This window comes from Falco peregrinus, chromosome 14 (genome assembly GCF_023634155.1).
Source record: "Falco peregrinus isolate bFalPer1 chromosome 14, bFalPer1.pri, whole genome shotgun sequence".
NCBI lineage: Eukaryota > Metazoa > Chordata > Aves > Falconiformes > Falconidae > Falco > Falco peregrinus.
The window spans coordinates 13310705-13330814 of NC_073734.1; the positions used below are offsets into that span (position 1 = coordinate 13310705).

General features: G+C 38.8%; 1 protein-coding gene across 2 annotated transcripts in view; it reads left to right on the forward strand.

Annotated features, from left to right (window-relative positions):
• Positions 1 to 19951, forward strand: part of GARRE1 (granule associated Rac and RHOG effector 1) — a 63290-nt gene extending 43339 nt beyond the window's left edge. For both annotated transcript variants that reach the window (XM_055818545.1, XM_055818544.1), the window contains 11 exons: positions 846 to 986; positions 1285 to 1380; positions 1517 to 1678; positions 2645 to 2803; positions 7333 to 7430; positions 8910 to 9035; positions 9540 to 10531; positions 13062 to 13227; positions 14117 to 14251; positions 16566 to 16644; positions 17243 to 19951. In XM_055818545.1, coding sequence (XP_055674520.1) covers positions 846 to 986; positions 1285 to 1380; positions 1517 to 1678; positions 2645 to 2803; positions 7333 to 7430; positions 8910 to 9035; positions 9540 to 10531; positions 13062 to 13227; positions 14117 to 14251; positions 16566 to 16644; positions 17243 to 17563 — 2475 coding nt within the window. In that variant the 3' untranslated portion in view covers positions 17564 to 19951. The remainder of the gene's footprint in view (positions 1 to 845; positions 987 to 1284; positions 1381 to 1516; positions 1679 to 2644; positions 2804 to 7332; positions 7431 to 8909; positions 9036 to 9539; positions 10532 to 13061; positions 13228 to 14116; positions 14252 to 16565; positions 16645 to 17242) is intronic.
• Positions 19952 to 20110: the final 159 nt, after the last annotated feature.

The window sequence follows — 20110 nt, forward strand, 5'->3', positions numbered from 1 at the left end:
AAGATGATCCTTTGTCAGTACCTCAAAACTATTTTTTCTTTTTAAGATACTCGGAAAATGCTGTAATTTTGTATGTGTTGATGAGGCGAGCAGTGTGTCTGACCATTGGCTGTAGTACCAAAAATCCCCAGTTTGGACATGCTGCTTTAAGCAGGACTCCTTCCTAGACCGAAAAATAAGCCATATCTGAGGCCTTCGGTGCAGCTGAGAGTAGATTTCTGTTTGGTTTACCCTGCTTAGTAGTGTAGTATTTTACAGTTAAAACTAGATACTTGGCTTTTTGTATTTCTTATTTTTCAAAATCATAATACATAAAGCTGTTCTCTTCCTGTGCTAAGATGATCTTCCTCTTGTGTGGCTCTTCTTAAATTGCACCACAGTAATCACCCTCGATTTTATAAAATTTAGCTTCTCACGTACACAGGAGTGTTTGTACACATGATTAAATGTATCTTCTGTTTCCGTGGCAAGTAATACCCTCTGTGTGGAAGTTACAAGTCCCTCCTCTGGTAACCTCAGTCATCATGTGGCCTGTGTAACAGGATCCTTAGTCCTTAGAGGGACCTGAAATAGTAACAGCAAACAATGTCGAATTAAGTTGCTAGCCAACACCTGTGCACCGTACAAATTATGTGAGATTTGCACTTTCAGAGTAGCAGTGGAGGTTTAAGTTATAATAAATAACCTCCTCCAGATACTTTCTACCAGGTACTGCTTCTCATATCCTTTATAATGTTTTAAACTCTGTGGGTTCTTGGGTTTTTTGCTCTTTTTTAAAATTTAATTAAGCTTGACCCAGTTTAATGTTGAACCTCTTTACCCTGGATTTTTATTTTGCATTGCAGGCCACATCTCGACTGCGAGAAAGAGGCTGTGATGGATGTTTGGCAGGAATTGAAGTTCAGCAACTTTTCTGCTCACAGAGTGTGGCAATCCCTGAACATCAGCTCAAAGAGCTAAACATGAAAATTGACAGTGCTTTGCAGGTGGTTTTTAAAGTCTGCTGCTTTCATGTGCATGTAGTACAGTCAGTGGGCCGAGGAATGAAATAGGGAAGGAGTATGTTGCTGCAGAAATATGTACCACAGGCAGCCATGAGGTATTTGAGAATTACAGTATTAGAATCTTATGTAATAAATGTGTGTATGCCATAGAAGGGAGTAGGGTACATCCATGTAACAATTCTTATATATATATATATATATATATATCCAGACACAGTGACTGCGTGCTTGCTTACTTGCTGACATGCCTGTGCTGTCTCAACTTTTTGTTTAACGTCAGGCTTACAAAGTGGCTTTGGAGAGTTTAGGCCACTGTGAATACGCAATGAAAGCTGGCTTCCACTTGAACCCAAAAGCTATTGAAGCAAGTCTTCAGGTAGGATCTGCTAAACCTGTTCTCTCTTTCATCCCTTCTCACCTTGAAAATGACTATTGAAAAAAAAAAATAAACACTGGACTTACATTAGGATTTTCTCATGTCTTTCTACTTGGTCTGTTCTTTTGTATTTCAGGGCTGTTGCAGTGAAGCTGAAGCCCAGCAAACAGGAAGGAGACAGACTCCACCTCAGCCAATTCAGTGTGAACTGCCCACTGTACCTGTTCAGATAGGATCACATTTTCTGAAAGGAATATCCTTTAATGAGTCTGCAGCAGAAAACCTGAAGCTGAAAACGGTAATAACCCTGAATCTGACCACAGGAGTGAAGGGGTGGGGTGGGGGGAGGAAAAAAAGAAAACAATAGTAGAACTCCTTAAAAATTCAAAAAAACTGCTGTAGAAGTTCAGTGCCAAACTTGATTTAAAAGTGCCTATTTTTAGCCTGACGTCCTGTGGAAACAAGATACTGATAACGCTGTAGGTCCGTGCCTGCTTCTGATAACATTTTAACCACCTGGGCAAATACAGTCCATTCTGAGAGAAGCACAGAAGTCTAGAAGGCGATGAAGCTTCTGTGAACTGTGAAAATAGATGGGTTTAGGTATCAAGAAGTGCAGAGAGGAGTGAGCCCTTACAGATGCCCCAGCCAGGCACCTCAGAGCTTTTATATTCTTAGGTGTCAAAATAAGCTTGGCTCAGCCTAGTGCCAAGGGATGTACTTGAAAAAATATTCTGTAACACAGCACCTTTTAATGTCTTCTTACAAACTTTAATCATTTTTTAAAAAATAATTTAAAATCATGGAGAATTTAATTGTGTTTCCAGTATAAAGGAATGGAAAAGATGTCCGTTCATAAGTAATTTGGGCAATTTTAATCAGCACTTTTACACTTTTTTTATTTTTTTTTTTTTTTAAGATCAGCCCAATTCCTTGCTCTTGAAAGAGTTGAAACAATCCACAGCTCAAAATGCTGCTGTTTGGTTGTCTTTGCAGTGCTTTTTGTAGTTTTGATTAAACCGTTTTGCAAGGATATAAGCAAAAAATACTGTTTGTGATTTTGGAGGAATGTTGTGTTCCAAAGAGCAGAGATATCTTCCATATTTTTGTTCTGCAGTTGAGCGCTTCTAGTTATACAAGACTGTTCAGAGGTAACAGACTATAGTTGGTTGAAAAATGTGTAGAACAATGATAAATACAAATGGAAGCCTCGGTGTTAACATTTTTGAATTGCGTGTTTAGTATGATGAATTTTTTTTTTCAGCACACAATGCTGCAATTGATTAAGGAAGCTGGATGCCATAATGGACTTACACCGCGGGATGACTCTCCTGTTACTGAAGTACTAAATCAGGTTTGCCCTTCCACATGGCGAGGAGCCTGCAAAACTGCTGTACAATTGTTATTTGGCCAAGCTGGACTGGTAAGTCACTGTGAATAGACTTAGCAAAAAAAAGAGCTACTGAAACATCCTGAAGAGAAACTAGATATTTTTAAAGAGCTTGGGAATTAATTTCCAGTGTCTTACTTTGTCTTTCTCCACTTGTAACACTGTAGCTAATATGATTTATGAGCAAAATGTATCCTTGTAGAATGCAAGGTCATACATGGTATCTGTAGTTGATGGGAACAGAATATACTGTGTACTTTGTAGCCTCTGTTACTAGAGAGAACATAGACCTTGTAGTTAATACTGAAATAGAAAGGTTTCAAATCTAAAGACGATAGCGTTAAAAAGAAACACCCCTTCGTCTCCTCCTCTCAGATAAGTTTTAAAAACTGCCATTTTTTTCATTTCTTCTCTGCTTTGCATGGAAGGTGGGTTTCCCGCCCCAACATAAACCAGGAAGTCCCCTGCACCAACTAATGCTACCTGACATCTCCAACAGAGGACAGCGCCTTGAACACCTTGCTATAGACTCATGTGTTCTTTTAGAAACAAATCCCATGAATTTTACAGTATCTAAAGAGTTGCTAAAAATATACGCTTGGAACATATGCTGAAAAGAAAATGCATTTGTGCTCCCATAACGTATTACTGCTATCTCTTCATTTAATAAAGTGGTCATTCATGACACTCTGGTTTTTTTGGACTACTGTGAATTTTCATTTGACTGGACAAACAAAATGGGGGCAAGAATGCAACAGGATAGGAGGGAAATGCGAGTACAAAGGTACATTGTTGCCTATGATAATTTGTCAAGTATTCTTTGAATAATCTTTAACCTACAATGAGCTAAATGCTTCTTGCTAATTCATATACTCTTTCTTTGTTCAAGGTGGTGGCAGGCCATCAGGACTTTGTAACTAATTGTAATTTCTGATGAAAGAATCCATATTGCTACATACTTTGTAAACACCACATTTTTCAAACAAATCACACAGCTGACTAAGTGACTTCGGCCTTCTGTCCTAGTTCATGAAACCATGTGGGTTTTAGTATCGCTAGTAGGTTCTCCAGGAATGGTGATGATAAATTGCAAATGATAAATTTGTCAGATATTTCTGCTTTTATTCCTTTGATACTAGATAGATATCAGATATCAGACATTAGATATTCCCTTAATATTAAATATCTACTAGAAGTGGGTTCACATCACACTAGAATTCAACCGACTTTTCATGTAAAGAAGACCTAAAATCTAAGGGACGGACCTTCCGTATCGTAACGGCAGTACATCTGCAGTCCACCCCTACTTCACTGTGGTAGATGGATTTAAGGAAAGGAGACGGTGGTGCACTAACAGTTATGTACACTAACCATTATGTATAAGGAAGTTTTGCAGGGAGGCATAAGAAGGTGGTATCTTTGCAGGGGGAGAAAGAGCTGCGGAATAGTAGGATTGATCAAATTTCTACTGAGGTGTTTTCAAGGAGAATTATGTATTGCATTATTAATAAATACAAGAAGAACTAGAAAAAAGGATATGATTAAGTGGGATTGTCTTCATTTGCCGTAGATCGTGGTAGGATGTTGGGAGTCAGCAGCAAGGTACAGGAAATGAGGCCAAGAAACAAACTGATTTTCAGCAGCCCTATGGGACTGTGCTGTAACTCAGGAGGAGTTCTTGGCTCCTGAGTGTCTAGGTGAGGAATGCCCTGGAGGATGCTGCACCTCCCACCATTTCCTTTCCGAGGGGTTTCAGTGTTGTGCACACCCGAGTCCTGCCCTGATGAGATTCGTTCAGGGAATGGCCTGAGGCACATTCGGACTCGGGAGTCTGGAAATTTGCTGGTGTCCCCCAGTCTAGACATAACTAGTTAGACCTGCTGGTAATTAAAGTGCTGATATTATTCAGGTTTATCATAACATTTGGCGAGTTGTCAGCATAACTTACACGTTCGCACAAATGACAGTGCTGATACAAGGAATACTAGATGTGTTGAATCATGAATGTCTCCATAGATTTTTGCATGAACCTCAGGTTCTGAAAGTAGCAGGTTTCTGTCTTCAAAGACAAAGTAATGAGCTGTACACATGACAAAATACTTGCAAGCCTTCTATCCTTCATTAATTCTCACTTTGATTTGTTACAATTTGGAAGGGTGTGAGGGTTGAGGTTTTTCTTTGTAAGCTATGTGCCATAATTCTTTACAAGATTCAATTATGCTTGTATGTAGTCTCATGCAACGACAAGAAATTGCAGTTTGCTGCTTAAAAGCATTCTTTGGGTGGAAGTGAGAGAGGAAACACCTGTAAAACAAGAACAATAGCTGTCTGATGCACAGGAAGCTATCCTCTAAGCACCCGCCAGGCGGGGAGGGAGAACATGTTTATTTTTTGTAGAACTTGGGTAAATGAATCATGGGACAATATTACATAGTCTTTGGATTACTACTTTTAGAAACTAAGCTGTCTGCATTAGTTCAGAATTGTGTGTCATTTAAATGCCAGATTTTGAAAAAGAACATTACTTGACAGTCTCACCATCTTCAGCCTGTCTTGCCATGTGCCTTTTAAGAAGAAACTTGCTAAGAGTGGAAAGCACAATGAGATATGATTTAGTTTGCTTGGTTATTTTAGGCTTCAGGTTTTTTAACATAAATAATTTTTTGAAGTGCGGTTTTTTACCTTAGCATGTATATTAAGAATTGTATTTTTCAGATTTGGGTCAGCTGAAGAAATCTCAGTGTTTGAATTAAGTAATGTGTGTCAAAATAGTTGAATTCAGAGGATGAGTGGAAATTAAGCTTTGAATTGGCCTCATGCAGAGTCATGAGAAGAAGGTTTAACTGAGTCTCTAGCCATCCTTTTTTGTGCTAGTAGATCCCAACGTACGTTGCAGAAGCACTGAATTTCCTAGTAATGTTTAAATCCCAGATGTCGTAACTCTGACCAAATGTTGAGAAATGTAAAACCCTTTTTTAAAGGGAGAAAAGGAAGGTATGGGAGAGAGGGCAGGGTTGGGATACGACACAGCACCCACAACAAAGCCCAGACAGTGAGCACTACGGTGCACCGCTACCACAAGCTGATGTAGGTCTGCACAAATCAGAATTTTAGTTCTAATTTACAGGTCCGAGATGCAGGCAGTATTTTTTGTGGGAGCTGAAAACAACGACTTCTAATTTCATTTCTTCTTATCCCAATTATATAAATGTAATATAGCTGAACTGCAGATTACCAAATTACAAAAGATTAAAATGGTACAACTACAAGGAAAAAAAGTAATGGAATTGCCCTATTATGAAATGAGAGGTATTTTCGTGAGTGGATAATAGCATGGAGTTTTGTCACTGTGCTTAGACATGTTTTACAGGTTTGAATAAACTCTAGCAAATGCTTAGAGTCAACGGGAGAAAAAGTAAGGTCTTATGCTCAAGTACCTAAAAGGTGGGAAATAATTGTGTTCAGGTGTCACTGGGTGTTTTTTTAAAGCAAGATAAAGAAGGGACTCTCAGCATTATTCATATTTCACTTTTCTTCATAACTAGTAGCAGACAACCAGTCAGAAGTAGAACCAGTGTAGGATGACTGCAAAAAAGCCAGGAATATCCCTTGAGGCTTATTTATACTGGAGGACTTTTTGCCATTTCAAGGATAAATGGTACAGCTAATCTGCTAGTCACTGAAGCAAGAACTGCTGACTGCTGCCAAAAAGCTGCTGGTTCAGCATGACCAAAATAGGAAATTATGGAAATGATCAAAAAGGCCAACCCATGCAGGCTGGACAACAACAGAAAGCACAAACCAAATATGGCACTTAATATCACTGGTATTAATGTTTAAATGAAGCTGAAGTGAATCCATTCCTCCTCGATTCCATAAAAAGAAAGGTTCATGACAGAAGGCTGGTTTTCAAGATTTTGATCTTCCATATATTTTCATGATGTCTTACAGGAGGCTCAGAATTCAACAAATTGAACAGTCACTTTTCTTCTCTTTATGTAATAGGGAATTAGTAATAGTACAGTTCCATTCGGTAGAATGGAGAAAGGTTGGTGTGGGATTTTATAACCTTAAAAGGGGAGGGGGGGTGTTAAGAATTTTGAGCTATGTGACGGGTTTCAGACTAAATACTACTTACCTATATGATACCATGCACTGCAGTTAAATTATTTTAAATATTTTGATAAATAGATGTTTGGGAGCTGTTAAAGTAGTAATAGTGCCACACCTCTCACAGGTAGGGGCTGTTACATGAAGCCGTTGGTAACTACCAGCTGTTAGGTAATGGAGTTGGTAACTACGTAGTGATACATAACTACAGTACGCAATTGAGAAGGATTAAGTCCTTGAAATACAGACTGCTTTATCAAACTGATTTTCTCTTTAGATGTTAAAACAGAAATCAACTTACAATGATTTTGTGACTTGATTTGGTTTTATCTGGTTATTTTTTTGTATCTGTAGTGTGGCAGGACGTTGAGACTATTGCATCTTAATGACAGGAGTGATAAAATAACTAGAAGTAATTCTTAAAATTATTTCCCTCTTATTTTATTTGCTAGGTGGTTGTGGACACAGCACAGATTGAAAATAAAGAAGCCTATGCTCCTCAGATAAGTTTAGAAGGATCCAGAATTGTGGTGCAAGTTCCATCAACTTGGTAAATAAAAATACTGTATTGCAGATTATACTTATGGCTATGACTGAAATATAGGGAAAGATATTGCGGTACCTATGGAAGAGAGAATGCTATGTAATTATGGCACGTCTCCCTAAGCTCCTTTCTCTGGAACTGTTTGGATACCACCATTCCTTACAGACCACGGCTGTACTTTAGCTGTCTCTGTACTAGTGCTGCCTCTGTTGGAGGCAATAGAAGAGGGGTGGCGTGGGGGGCACTAAGACATACTTTCAAAGAAAAAGTAAAAGCTTGATGATGAAAGAGAAGGAAAATCATCCTACAGTATTCCTGGTATGCTCCTCCCCAGCAGGTCCTCACATCTGTTGCCCCAGGAAGGCCAGGAATTAGGTGAGATTAATGCAAGAGCTCTAGCTCTGTCTTCACTGAGCTGTTCTTTAAGCGCTGTCATGAACCGCAGAACTCTGGTCCAAAAGACACTATGCCTGCCGGCTTACTTGACTGCCTAGTAAACAATGGTAGGATTGACCTGCAGTTTAGGTGAGGATTTCTTCCCTTTTGAAACAACGATTTGGAACTAGAACACTTCATTCTCTCTGACTTGGCGTTAAGAATTTCAGTACAACGCCGTTCATTCATCCGAAGCCTTAGTGAGGTAGCCTGTTACAGGTGGTACCAGCGGGGTGTCCAGAAGGACGACAAGTCAACTGATCGTGTGGTTACCCAAATAGGCCTTGAATTCTTCTATAAACTGTCGCTCCTCCCTTCTCTTTATGTGAATTGCTCTGTTAGGAAAGACCGGCAGTGGTGCAGAGCGCTCTGCGCCAGGCTTGGTGCGCTCTGGGAGAGCTCCGCCTGCTGACATGCGGTGAGAGTGCCTCTGGGCTCGGCTCGAGGGGCTCCTGAAGTCCTCCACAAACGTCCTAACGCTGAGATTGAAGTTATTCTGGTTCCACCTCAGACTTAGTCCTAATTCTGTGCCGTTAATGAGGAAAATTCAGTAGTCCTGCATCTTCACAGCTCAGTAAAATTTTCCTGTTTGGAAAAAAAACCAACCCAACCCTGTTGGATATGCTGAATGATTTCCCACGTGGAATCTGTCAGGCTGAGGGTTCTCAGCGCTGGACTCCGGGCTGCAGCCGTGCGCTGGTGTTCGGTCAGGCTTGTTGAGTTGCCATTTACCAGAAATGGGCTTTGTGTATTTGCTCTTTCTTACCTCTGTGCCTGCTCAGCTAAAGAGCTAATCATTAATCATGATTTGAAAATAAATTATATAACTCTTAATTTTATCGTTAGATTATTTGTATATTCAACAGTAGAAAGAAACGGGCTGCAGGCACAGTCTTTAGGAACCCTCAGGCATTCTTACATTATGCTGCCTTTACTAGTTGCACCTCTGTAAGAGTAGTAGTAATGCATTAATTGGCCTGTTGTTATCAGACTAGTATGGTGAAATTGTTTAATTAAAAAAAAAATAAAATTTTAACTTAATGATTACAGGTGTCTGAAAGAAGATCCAGCAACAATGTCTTTGCTACAGAGGAGTCTGGATCCAGAGAAGACTTTGGGACTAGTAGATGTGCTCTACACTGCTGTGTTTGACGTACACAGGTGGAAGGAAGGAAGGTACATCTCCTCTTGAGCCTCATGCTCTACTTTCCTACTTAAAACGAAGAAATCATTGTTGAAAGATCTGTACTGAGGAATTTGATAGTGCCATTCGCCAGAAGGGAAAACAGTAGACAAACTGAGAGTAAGAAATTGGAAATCTACATAGGTACCTTGTGGGTACATAGAGAGATACAGCACTCTTTTTTTTAATACCAAACCAGCAGCTTATCCAAGTGTACAAAAGTGTTTGTTTTTCTTTTACTAAAATAATTGATTTATATTAAATTAGTCTCTGTTTAGGTCTTGAAGTAAAATTAAAATTTCTTAAGGGATGGAAAGTTGTTAATGCTATTGCAAATAGCAGTAATAATTTGCATTGTTACCATAAGAAGTGGCTGATGAACTTGGCGATCTTTGCTTTTGTTTCTTTCAGTAGCTATTACTCTGATGCATTTTCCTCCAAAGTGCAAACTCAGTTGTGTATTAGGTAGTTTGATAGACGTGTTTTTGTTGATGCAGGGAGCAAGCTTTGCCTTGTATTCAGATCCAGTTGCAGCGTGAAATCTCAGACTTTGGGAATCCAGTTGACGTGCCATCCGGAAATGGAAGCAAATCTTCAGGTGGTCTGCAAAAGACGTTCTCAAAACTGACTTCACGGTTTACAAAAAAAACTTCCTGCACCAGTGCAAGTAATACTGGAAGTTATTCAATCCCCAACACACCTTCCAAAAATGTCTTCATAAGTTCCAACTCGGAGGAGAAAGCTAAAATGCCCGCTAACATAGATGCACGGTTACAAAGCATTTTGAACATTGGTAATTTTCCTAGGACTGCAGATCCGCTGCAGTCAATGCAGAGCACAAATAATCAGCTAGTGAATGGGTTTCTAATTGAAAGACGGGACAACTTTTTCAAACCGGATGATGGCAAGGATGACAAAGGTATGAATTTACCAACTGACCAAGAAATGCAGGATGTTATAGATTTCTTGTCTGGTTTTAACATGGGCAAATCCCAGCAGACTTCTCCAATGGTGAAAAGAAGGAACTCTGTTGCATCCTCTGCAGCAACAGAACAAAAATCAGGAGCAGTACAACAGCAACCGCAATCTGTCTCTCATACACCACTGCATCCTTCTCAGCAAGGCTTGTCACAGCAACAACAGTCACAAAAGCAGCAGCAGCAGCAGATGCAGTATTACCAACACTTGCTTCAACCTATTGGACCACAGCAACGTGTACCTGCCAAATGGCTGACTAATTCTTCACAGCAGCCAGCCCAGGCTGTTGGAGCTGGATTGTCTCATATAAACCAGTGGAACAATCCTGGTTTTTCAGATTTAAGCTCTGATTTGTACAGCTTGGGTCTTGTGAGCAGCTATATGGACAATGTGGTGTCAGAGATGTTAGGACAGAAACCACAAGGACCTAGAAACAACACATGGCCAAATCGTGACCAAACTGATGGAGTGTTTGGGATGTTGGGAGAAATCCTGCCTTTTGACCCTGCAGGTGTGTGTCTTTTCCTTTCTTACACTTTTTTTAAGGGTCCTTTTACAAAGAATACTGTTAAATATTGCTAGCAGTAACTGTCACTTCCATGTGCTAGAGTGCTTACAAAGGCAAACATATTTATATGTATGCCTTCCTTCCTTCTTTTTCAACAGAAGGTGTACTAAAGTACAAGTAACTTCTGTTAAGTAAGAATCGGAACGAATTCCTTGTTTCTTGTCCCAGATGGTAGTAGTTCTGACCTTCTCTGTATGGACCACATCAAAATACTGAAGCAGGATATTTACAGATGATGTATCCCCTATCGTTAATTTGTATAACTGTTTAAAACCAAACTCCTGAACGTACATATTCCATATCTCTCCCGAATAATCCTTCCAGCTCTTCCCCAGTCTTGCTGTCTGGAGATACAGCCAGATCGCCTCTTCCCCATGTCTCCCTGCATTTCCTCTCCATTACGGTGCAATTCCATGGGATTCATACTGGTTCCTATTCTACAGCTGTTACTGAAGTGAAAAGCTTGGACGCTGAAAGATTAGGGACTAAAGAGCAAGTGCCACGTGGTTTGCCAGATGTATTTGAACCACCAATAAATTGTGAATGTAGAGGGATTGTTGTCAAAGATGAAGTGAGCTAAAATTTTATAGCCATAAGCAAATAGCTAAAGATGATGAAATTGACTGTAGAGCCTAAAAGGAGATTAATGAATTCTTCTGATGATAGTACTAAAAACAACTGAAAAATCTATCATCTCATAAATATAATTTCTGTTGGCCTGGGACGTGGCTACAGAAACCTTTGTAGTACGCATTTATGAAAGCTGCCTGGAGAGAGGCAGCACTAGAACTAACAGGAAAACCTTTTATCAAACCATGAATATGTTTCCTGTGCTCATCTGCATGCGTGTGTTAGGACTGTGTAAGCGTCTCGGAAATCAGTTCATTTTACTCATAGTTTTGATAGTTATTTTGTCAACTTGGTTGATAAATTACTGGAGTTCGTAAGGCAAAATTAGGCATCGTAGTTACGTTATCAAAAGCTTCTTAATAATTCGAAGTCTGAATTAGCTTCATCTTATTTAAACTTACCGATGGTATGTACTTAATGATTATCACAGCCTTTTACGGAAGGGTAAAATTATTTTCACCGAGCACCAAGTACATGTATGTGTAGGGGGAAAAAAAGAATGCATTGTTACAAGAGACTGCCATTTTTAGCATTGTGAATCCATTATATTTCTGTAGTTTTTTCCTTTTGATCTACATAAGGCTACTTGTTTTGTTCCATTTGATATGATTAATATTAAGGACTTTGAAAGCAATACTCTGAAAAGGTAACTTAAGTTGATGCATGGCACTCTGTGGATTAAGATACATGTTTCTAGTTGAAGTGGTAAGTAAACAGTTTTTGCCACAAGTCTGAGGTTTAAAAAACCCAAATGAAACAAAAATCCCTTCCAATCAAATAGATTTTTCCATTGAAAAGATAACTTTCCTTGCTATAACTTGCCAGGGTGAGCTGTGATACAGGAATTTTCAATTTGAGCTCTAGTTGTAGTACAGAAAGCTTTAAACCACAAACCTTTCATTTCCAGACTGTACATTCATCATTTGAAACAAATGGCATTACTTTTTTGATAAATATTTTTAGAGCCTGAAAATGTCTTTTTCAGATGCAAATCCGCTAATTAAGAATTTAAAAAATCGAGGGCTTTTCATGTCAAAGGCTTAACTAGTTACCAAAAATGTATTTTGCAGTACTTTTTATCATCTGTAAGAAGCTGATGAAGGAATGTAAAACGTTTTTGGATTAAGGCTTTTGCTGTGTCTGCTCAAGATGGTACTTATCAGGTCACTTTACCAGATGCTTGGGAGACATAAAGCACTTTAAAAGTGGAAGGATTTTTATTTTTAAGAATTACTGCTTTTTTCTCTTAAATATCAAACTTATTTGGAAATACCTTGCAGGTCAGGATCAGAATGTTTTTGAAATTGTCTAGTCTTTGTAAAGTGTAGGTGGCTTCTGGGTTGTATGTTCTAACATGATCAATCTGAGATTCTGATTTCTCAAAGCAAGCAGGATCACAGCCTAGCTGGAAATCCTGTTGCAATCTGGAATCAACTATAATAATTATGTTCTTTTTCTACAAGCTTGGATAAATGTTCAGGCTTTAATTCTGTCAGTGTCCACTGATGGGACATGGGACCTTTCAGTGTATAGACATGATCATAGTGACAAATACTATTTCCCTGACGGAATGCAAGGGGCAGGTGTACTTCCATGTGAGAATTACTATTCACCACACGTGGATGGTGCGTATCTACCTCTAAAAACATTTCCCATTCAGTGCTACTCAGTGTTCTTCACTGCTCCATGAAAAGCTATCAACTGCTGTATGGCATTTATTATCAGTGAGGGAATTATTTTCTGTTGTTGGGGTATAGTCAAGCCCAAAGGATTAAATGAGGGGGATAATTGCAGTAGAAATAGCTGAATGTCAGCAACTGACTTCTTGGTTTCTTTTATTCAGTTGGCTCCGATCCAGAATTTGCCCGCTATGTTGCTGGGGTCAACCAGGCTATGCAACAAAAAAGGCAAGCACAGCACGTCCGTCGTCCAAGCAACACACGTAGCAACTGGCCTCTTCCTGATGATCCTCATAAAACCTGGCCTTTTCCTGAGTATTTCACAGAAGGGTAAGAGTCTGGACAGGCTACATATTTTTATTGTATATGAGCCCATTTTACACTCAAACTTGGCAGAATGTGGGAATACTGAGGGGGGGTGTTTTGGTTTTTTTCCCCAATTGCTGCTGCATCTGTGGAAGCTGCCCTTCGTTACATCAAGAGTGAGAAATCTGAGCCCTCCCTGCTTTGCCGTTACTGAAGCACTGCCGTTTGTTTGATGTCTTCTTTAGGGTGGCATATATACAGACTGTGACTCGAACAGAGAAAATAAGGAATTTATAGCAGATTCATTCAGAACGGTTTTCTTTCGGTATTTTGAAAACCTTTAAGACCTAGTTTTGATGAAAAGTGATGCTGTCAAAGTTACAGCGCCTAACTCTGAATTCAGCTTTCCAGATTTTAGGCACTTAAAATGTTGGTGGTACTGTAAGGCAGGTACCTTACAGCAAGCATCTTAATCTCTTCCAAATCGTAACTATTTATTACAAGAGAAGTTTTTCAAGACCCTCGGTCCATTTGTCCATAATAGCTGTGACTCTCAAGCTAGCTCAAAACCAGTAGGACAAGTACGTGTTCCAGCTCAGTTTTGCAGAGTCAAGTGCTTAGTGATTCCAAAGCCAGCTATCACTTGTTATTCGTTCCTGACCAAGGGAAACGCTTTTAATTTGTATAATTATTTTAGTAAAATAATATAAAGTGACTGTAACAGACACGGCAGTTGATGTGATCGCTCAGAAGTAAGCGAAAGTAGTTGTATTACTGGTACATTTTACAAAGTATTGAAATTCTTCTGCTCTGAGGTATCACCTGTAACAAAGATTCAGCGTGCCTAGCTAGGGCATACAGTCTGGACCAGGTGCTGTAAATACAAGGACTAATACAACTTTTTGTCTTGCAGTGATGTGACAAATAGCTGGTCTGGTACTCAAGGAGACTCTGCCAGCTCAAGTGATGAGACCTCCTCAGCTAATGGAGACAGTTTGTTCTCCATGTTCTCAGGGCCAGACCTTGTTGCTGCTGTAAAGCAGCGAAGGTGAGCAAAACAGAAATACATACCGCTTTGTACGATCCTTCTTCTTTTGATAATTTCATCTCAGTAGCCACACAAAGGAAATTCCTGCTGATAAGGTGAAGTTATACAAACGTCAGTTTGCATACTACACTGGATGATATGGATCACCCTATAGTATATCTTCAATGCTAAAGGTTCCCAGATTGAGTTATGTTAGTAGCTGTCTCCTTATACAAACTAGCACCTGTGCACGTAGCCAGTTGTTAGCTGATATTGAGCATCTCTAGAAAAGATCTCACCCTTTTCCTCTTCCACAAGAAACTATTTTGGATGCCACTTCTTTCTAAACTACTGAGGCATTGGAGATGGTTTTTGAATTGGGTTTCTAAAACTCTGTGCTTCAGTGCAGCTTTGTCATGCCCCAAACATTGTGCATTTTGATGCTGGCAAGTTCCTGTTTCCTGGTTTGTATTGCAACTTTGTGGCACTCAAGAAGTACAGCTGACAATGTTGTGTAGACTGTTGTCTCGCCTCGCCTACCACCACTGTTTCAGTAGTTGTAAATACTTTAGTCCTTTATTTCTGACTGTGAAGAGGAGGTTTAATTGCATTCAAGTATAAATTTTGTGACTTAAAAAATAAGTCAGGATTTTCAACTGTGAACAATCCAGTTAAAAGTAGTAGTATGAATTGTGACAGTTGCTTTCTGCTTTTCTAAAGGGCTGGAAGCCGGGTATCTTTGGAACCTCCATGATTCCATAGCAGAGGGTAGTTAAGACCATAATAAAAGGCACAAAGGGAAGCACGAATACCAACTCAATTCCAGTCTGGGATCATTTTCTCAAACTATTTTTCAGAGCCTTTTCTAAAAAAAAATAAGGAGCTAGTTCTGTAGCCAAATATTTTATTTTTGGTTAGGTCACAGAATAATTTGGGAGTCGATACATATAGATAAAAGATTGTCTGTCTGCTTTTTGGTGACAGAAGAAAGGCAGTGGGTGTACTGCCAGTTTCCTGCAGATCATACCCAGATCGCTGTCTTCATATGCACTGCCAGAGAGGAAGTATACTGGTGTTGAAAATACTGGGACTAAGGCAAGCAGGTTGAAAAGAATCAACAAAAAGAGCTGTTTTCCAGATCTTTACACTTACCAAGATTTTACATAGAGGGGACAGGGACTGAGCTTCAATAAATGCTAAATTGAAATTGATGGAAGAGATTCACCCAATAAGCAGTCACAGAAGAAGTAGTAGTTGTGTGTACAATAAACATCTAATGGGTGAATTAATCTGCCAAGCCACCAGATACCTAGAGGTCGATCATGGAGCAATTAACAAAGCAAGAGCAAAAGCCTGTGCTTTATGTAGTGCTCTGAAGAGCAGAATGAAGTTTCCAAAGAGCGTGCTTCATTAAACAAAAACTTAAGCTGAAGTAACAGTACCTACTGCCTTATGTTACTTTCAAGAAGAAAAACATTCTACAAGCGAGGGCCTGACAAAATACCATAGTTAAAAAAATATACAGTAAGAGAAGGCACAAGGGTTGAGTGTTCTAAACTGACCTGCAAAGGACTGCTCACCTGTGGGAGGCCTGATGATTGGAGCATGGTGATATTTATTATTTTTTAAAGGATGAAAGGATAAAAGATTCTGCTTGAATCTAAACCCATCCACCTCAAATCCCTTCCCCATTAAAAAACAAAACAAAACAAAAACACAAAAACCAACCAAACAAAACCAAGGACAAAACCTTCCAGAATGTACATGTGGTCAAGGAATTCTATTTGATACTAGGTATTATGTCACAAATTTAAACCAAAGGTGTAACATTTTTCCTCGGTGAAGTCACTCTGCTTCAGCAGATGTTTTACTTGCTCAACTGTTTCTGTGTCTTGTCTGTAAAGTTGTATCAGAGAAGGTACTTAAAAAAAAAAAAAAAAAAAAAAACCAACAAAAAGGAGAGCAGATAATGGGAGAAAAAAGGCAATTTCTGGCAGATTTATTCCAAGTGGGCAAAAGACTAGCCCTTCTTCCTTTTGCCTCTATAAACAAGTGCATGTTGCTGAAGCTGTTGCTCAAAGAACTGCTGCACTGTCAAGCCTCTCAGAGTATTCAGCAGTGAATTTCTTTCTACATTGCTGCTTTTGCCTGTATTGAGCCAAACCACATGAAGCAAGACGAGATGTCAGTACACGTTCTATGCTGTCAAGTATGACAGACTGAAACTATGGAATGGTATATGCCAGTGGCAGATTGATGTGGGTGACTCATTTTAACAACAAAAAATTAAATTTTACTTTTTTTTTTTTTGGGGTGTGTGTGTGTGTGTGTGCAGAAAACACAGTAGTGGTGAACAGGAACCTAGTACGCTGCCATCACCACCTCTTCCTCCTGCAGCAGATGACCGTAATCAGGTAAGCTGAAAATGGCTTTGCTGAGTCATTTTTCCTGTGTGCATGTCGGGTGGTTTACCAGCACAGCATCTGTATCTCCAGATTGCTTAGAGCAGCTAAAACACAACCTGTTTGCGCTCAAGTAGTACTGGATGTTTTTATCAGTTTCCAATTTTAAATACTAAAATTGGAACTCACCTTTTTCCCTTGTAGCAGAAATTACTGCAAAACCAAAGATTTCAAGTTAAGCTAAGAGGCAACACAGTCAATTTGAATTGTTTGTGCAGAGAAAGCAAAAGCTTCACCAGATTTATTACCTGTCTTGCTAGAAATTTTGACTTGGAGCACGGCTACTGTATGTCAAGCAAATGTGCTGAAGTAGATAAAAAGGTTTTTCAGTAGGCAGGTATTTTAAGAATTGAGAGTGCCATACACAGGCATCAATTCTGCTTTCAAACGTAATAAATAAATCTTTGAAAATGTACTAAGGTGATGCATTAAGTATAATCTCAAAAAAATAAATGTTCTGCTATTAAAAAAAAATAAAAATGCCCCCCCCCCCCCAAAAAAAAAACAAACAACCCCAAACAAAAAAAACAAACTAATTTTGTTTTCTCAGGATAATAAAACCAAAACCTGGCCTCCGAAGGCACCCTGGCAGCACACGTCCTCTGTCACAAACACGCTACCCAGTCAGAGTACGTCTCTGTATCCGATGAGCAGCCCGGTCAGCCAGTGGAGCGACACGATGCAGATCCTCCAGTCACCCATGTGGGCAGCAGCCAGTGACTGTGCTCCAGCAGCAGGAATCTCCTCGAACTTTGCCTACGCGCAGCAGCAGCAATCACAACAGGCTTCCCAGCACAAACAGATGAATAAGGGCTTTAAATCTTTTCCAGTAAAGCACGAACGCAGACCATCTTACCTGCATCAGTACTAACTGCTTTTCGTATTGGAAAACGCAGCACAGGGCCAAACATAAATGACGTAAACTTTGTTTCACAATTGTGTATTGGCTGTATCCTGTTTCTCTCATTAAATATGGAATTGAGGGGGTTTGGGTGAGATACACAAACTCTTGGAATTCTGATTTACAGTGCTGAGCAAATATGGCCAATATGTTTGTTTGATGTACATGAAACAGCCCAAAACTGTGATGCAAAAATGCTTTTAAAAACGTGTCTATTGCCTTTACTTTCAGAACCTTTTTTTCAGAAGAACTGCTGAAGGACTACCATGTGAGAAACACTGTATTTTATAGCTATTTTTCATATAGATTTATAGTTGAACATCTTACTGAAACACATTGAGTATGTTGAATAAATACATAGTGGTCAGTTTGCTCAACACTGTGCAAATTTGTAACGGGACAAGCTGTAAAGCCTTTGTATTCTCCGCGACTGGCCTGTGGGCAGCTTTTTTTACATGAAGTGCAACAGCAGCTTTTGGTGTGCCACACAAGTGAGTTCATGACGAAACCGTTGCAGAAGCGGTTGCGAAATAAGAGTTTTGTGGTAGGTTCCTTGCGCTCGGTAAAGATCGGCAGAACCACTCAACCTTGTGTCACAAATGTTATCTGAGCTGCTTCAAGGAGGCGGCACCTGTGTGGATAATATGACACTGGTTTTCAAATAAATACACTGTTTCTTACTGCTTCATTTGGCCAAAGGCATTATCCACACAGTGCTCCTTAATTGTGTGAAAATATAGCCTAAAAGACTACTTGCGTGTATTTAAAGTCTTATTTCAGATGCTACAGTTGATTAAAAATTGTGAGCTGGCTCAGAAGATACTAAACTGAAATGTGGGGTAGCATTTAGTTAAAAGAACGTTATTTTTTTTAAAAGGATAAAGTAATTATTTGCAGTCAATATGTGCCATTAAGTGAACCTGTGGAATTAGGAATAATCTTCCAACCAAAGTGGATCCGGGAGAGTGACTGGTGCTTAAAAACTGAAGAACAATGGTAAATATATGTATAGCTATCCCACTGTATATTAATTGAGATTACAGAAGATTCTTTATATAGTTAGAGCTTATTTAAATTTTCATATTTCATCTTTGAAAGAGTCTAAAAACCACAATATTTTCTGGTATAAGAGTTTTGACAGTATTAATCTTATTTTTGTATTTTTCTTAAGTCATATCATTCTAATATGTTAACTACTAGTAAAATGGGTTATTAGTTCTAACTACATAATTTTTCAATGAAGATAAAGCACATTTGTTGTTTTTGTTTTTACAAGCTAAGTACATCTATATGTAAAGATACCAAAAAATAAATACGTTATATGTATATATAAATAAAGTATACACAACACTAAAACTATTAAACATTTGGGTATTTAAAACCCATCCACCTTTTTTGTTTGTATGGTGACGGGCTATATTTGCAGGCCCAGATTGTTACCTTTTGTGCTGTTTGAGGATGCCAATGTTGCCTGTATTTATGATATTGTCACCATGTTTTCTGAAACTTCATACTTACCATGTTTACAAAGATTTGTTTGCTGTACATAGACTTTTTACAGTAATGTGCTTTGCACAATCAGTGTGGCTTCTGTCTGTAAATTGTTAATGGTCTGTACTACTATAATTTTGAAAACCCTCTGCTGAAAATGTTAGTGGTTATTTAACTTGATGAATGGTTTGGAGTTTCCTAAATCTTGTCATTTAGATCTAATATTAAATCCTAGATTTGGCTGTATTTACTGGTTATTCATACTAAGACCAAAATGGTAGTTAACGAAAACACTTAATTTCAAACTTTTTCTAACAAGTGCCAAAATTATCGCTATCGTTTTTGCAGTTTATTTGTAATTACAAATGCTGGCAAGTTTCTGGACCTACATAAGTGAATTGTGAAAACAAAGAAAGTTTGTCTGCATTTTGACCACGTAGGTGCTACTATGTCCTTTGCTTCCGATTGTTCTGAACACTGGTGATTTTAGGAATTGTTGCACTTGGCAAATGAGTCTTGCCATTAAACTTCACTTACACTGCCAAGTGCAAGGGTTTGGGTGCTTAGTTAACTTACCCTTATTGCAGTGCTTCTTGTGAATAGCTAATGCTTCTGAACTGGAACTGTACATTTTGTATTTTAAAGCTTCTGTAAAAGTAAACTATTTGCTTTATTAAAGATACACATTTAATAGGTCATACTTGTTTAAAATATGCACCTTGCTGAAAATGAGCAGCACCTTAAACTGTAATTTCGGTTTGTAAACAAAGATCTTATTTCATTAACGTGGGATTATTTAACAGTTTGAAAATTGTCAACTGCCTACTTACTGACTTAACCATATAAAAATGAACTTTATGCACTGTACAGTTTCAAGCATCTTTAAGGCTACTTTTTCCAAGTAGATTGCACTGAAGAATATGCCGCAGATAATGCCTTCGCAGTGCCTTTGAACTACTTGTGCAGATGAATGTTGCCAAAACCAAGTTACTTGCATTTATAGTAATTTGTGGAGTAAATAATTTT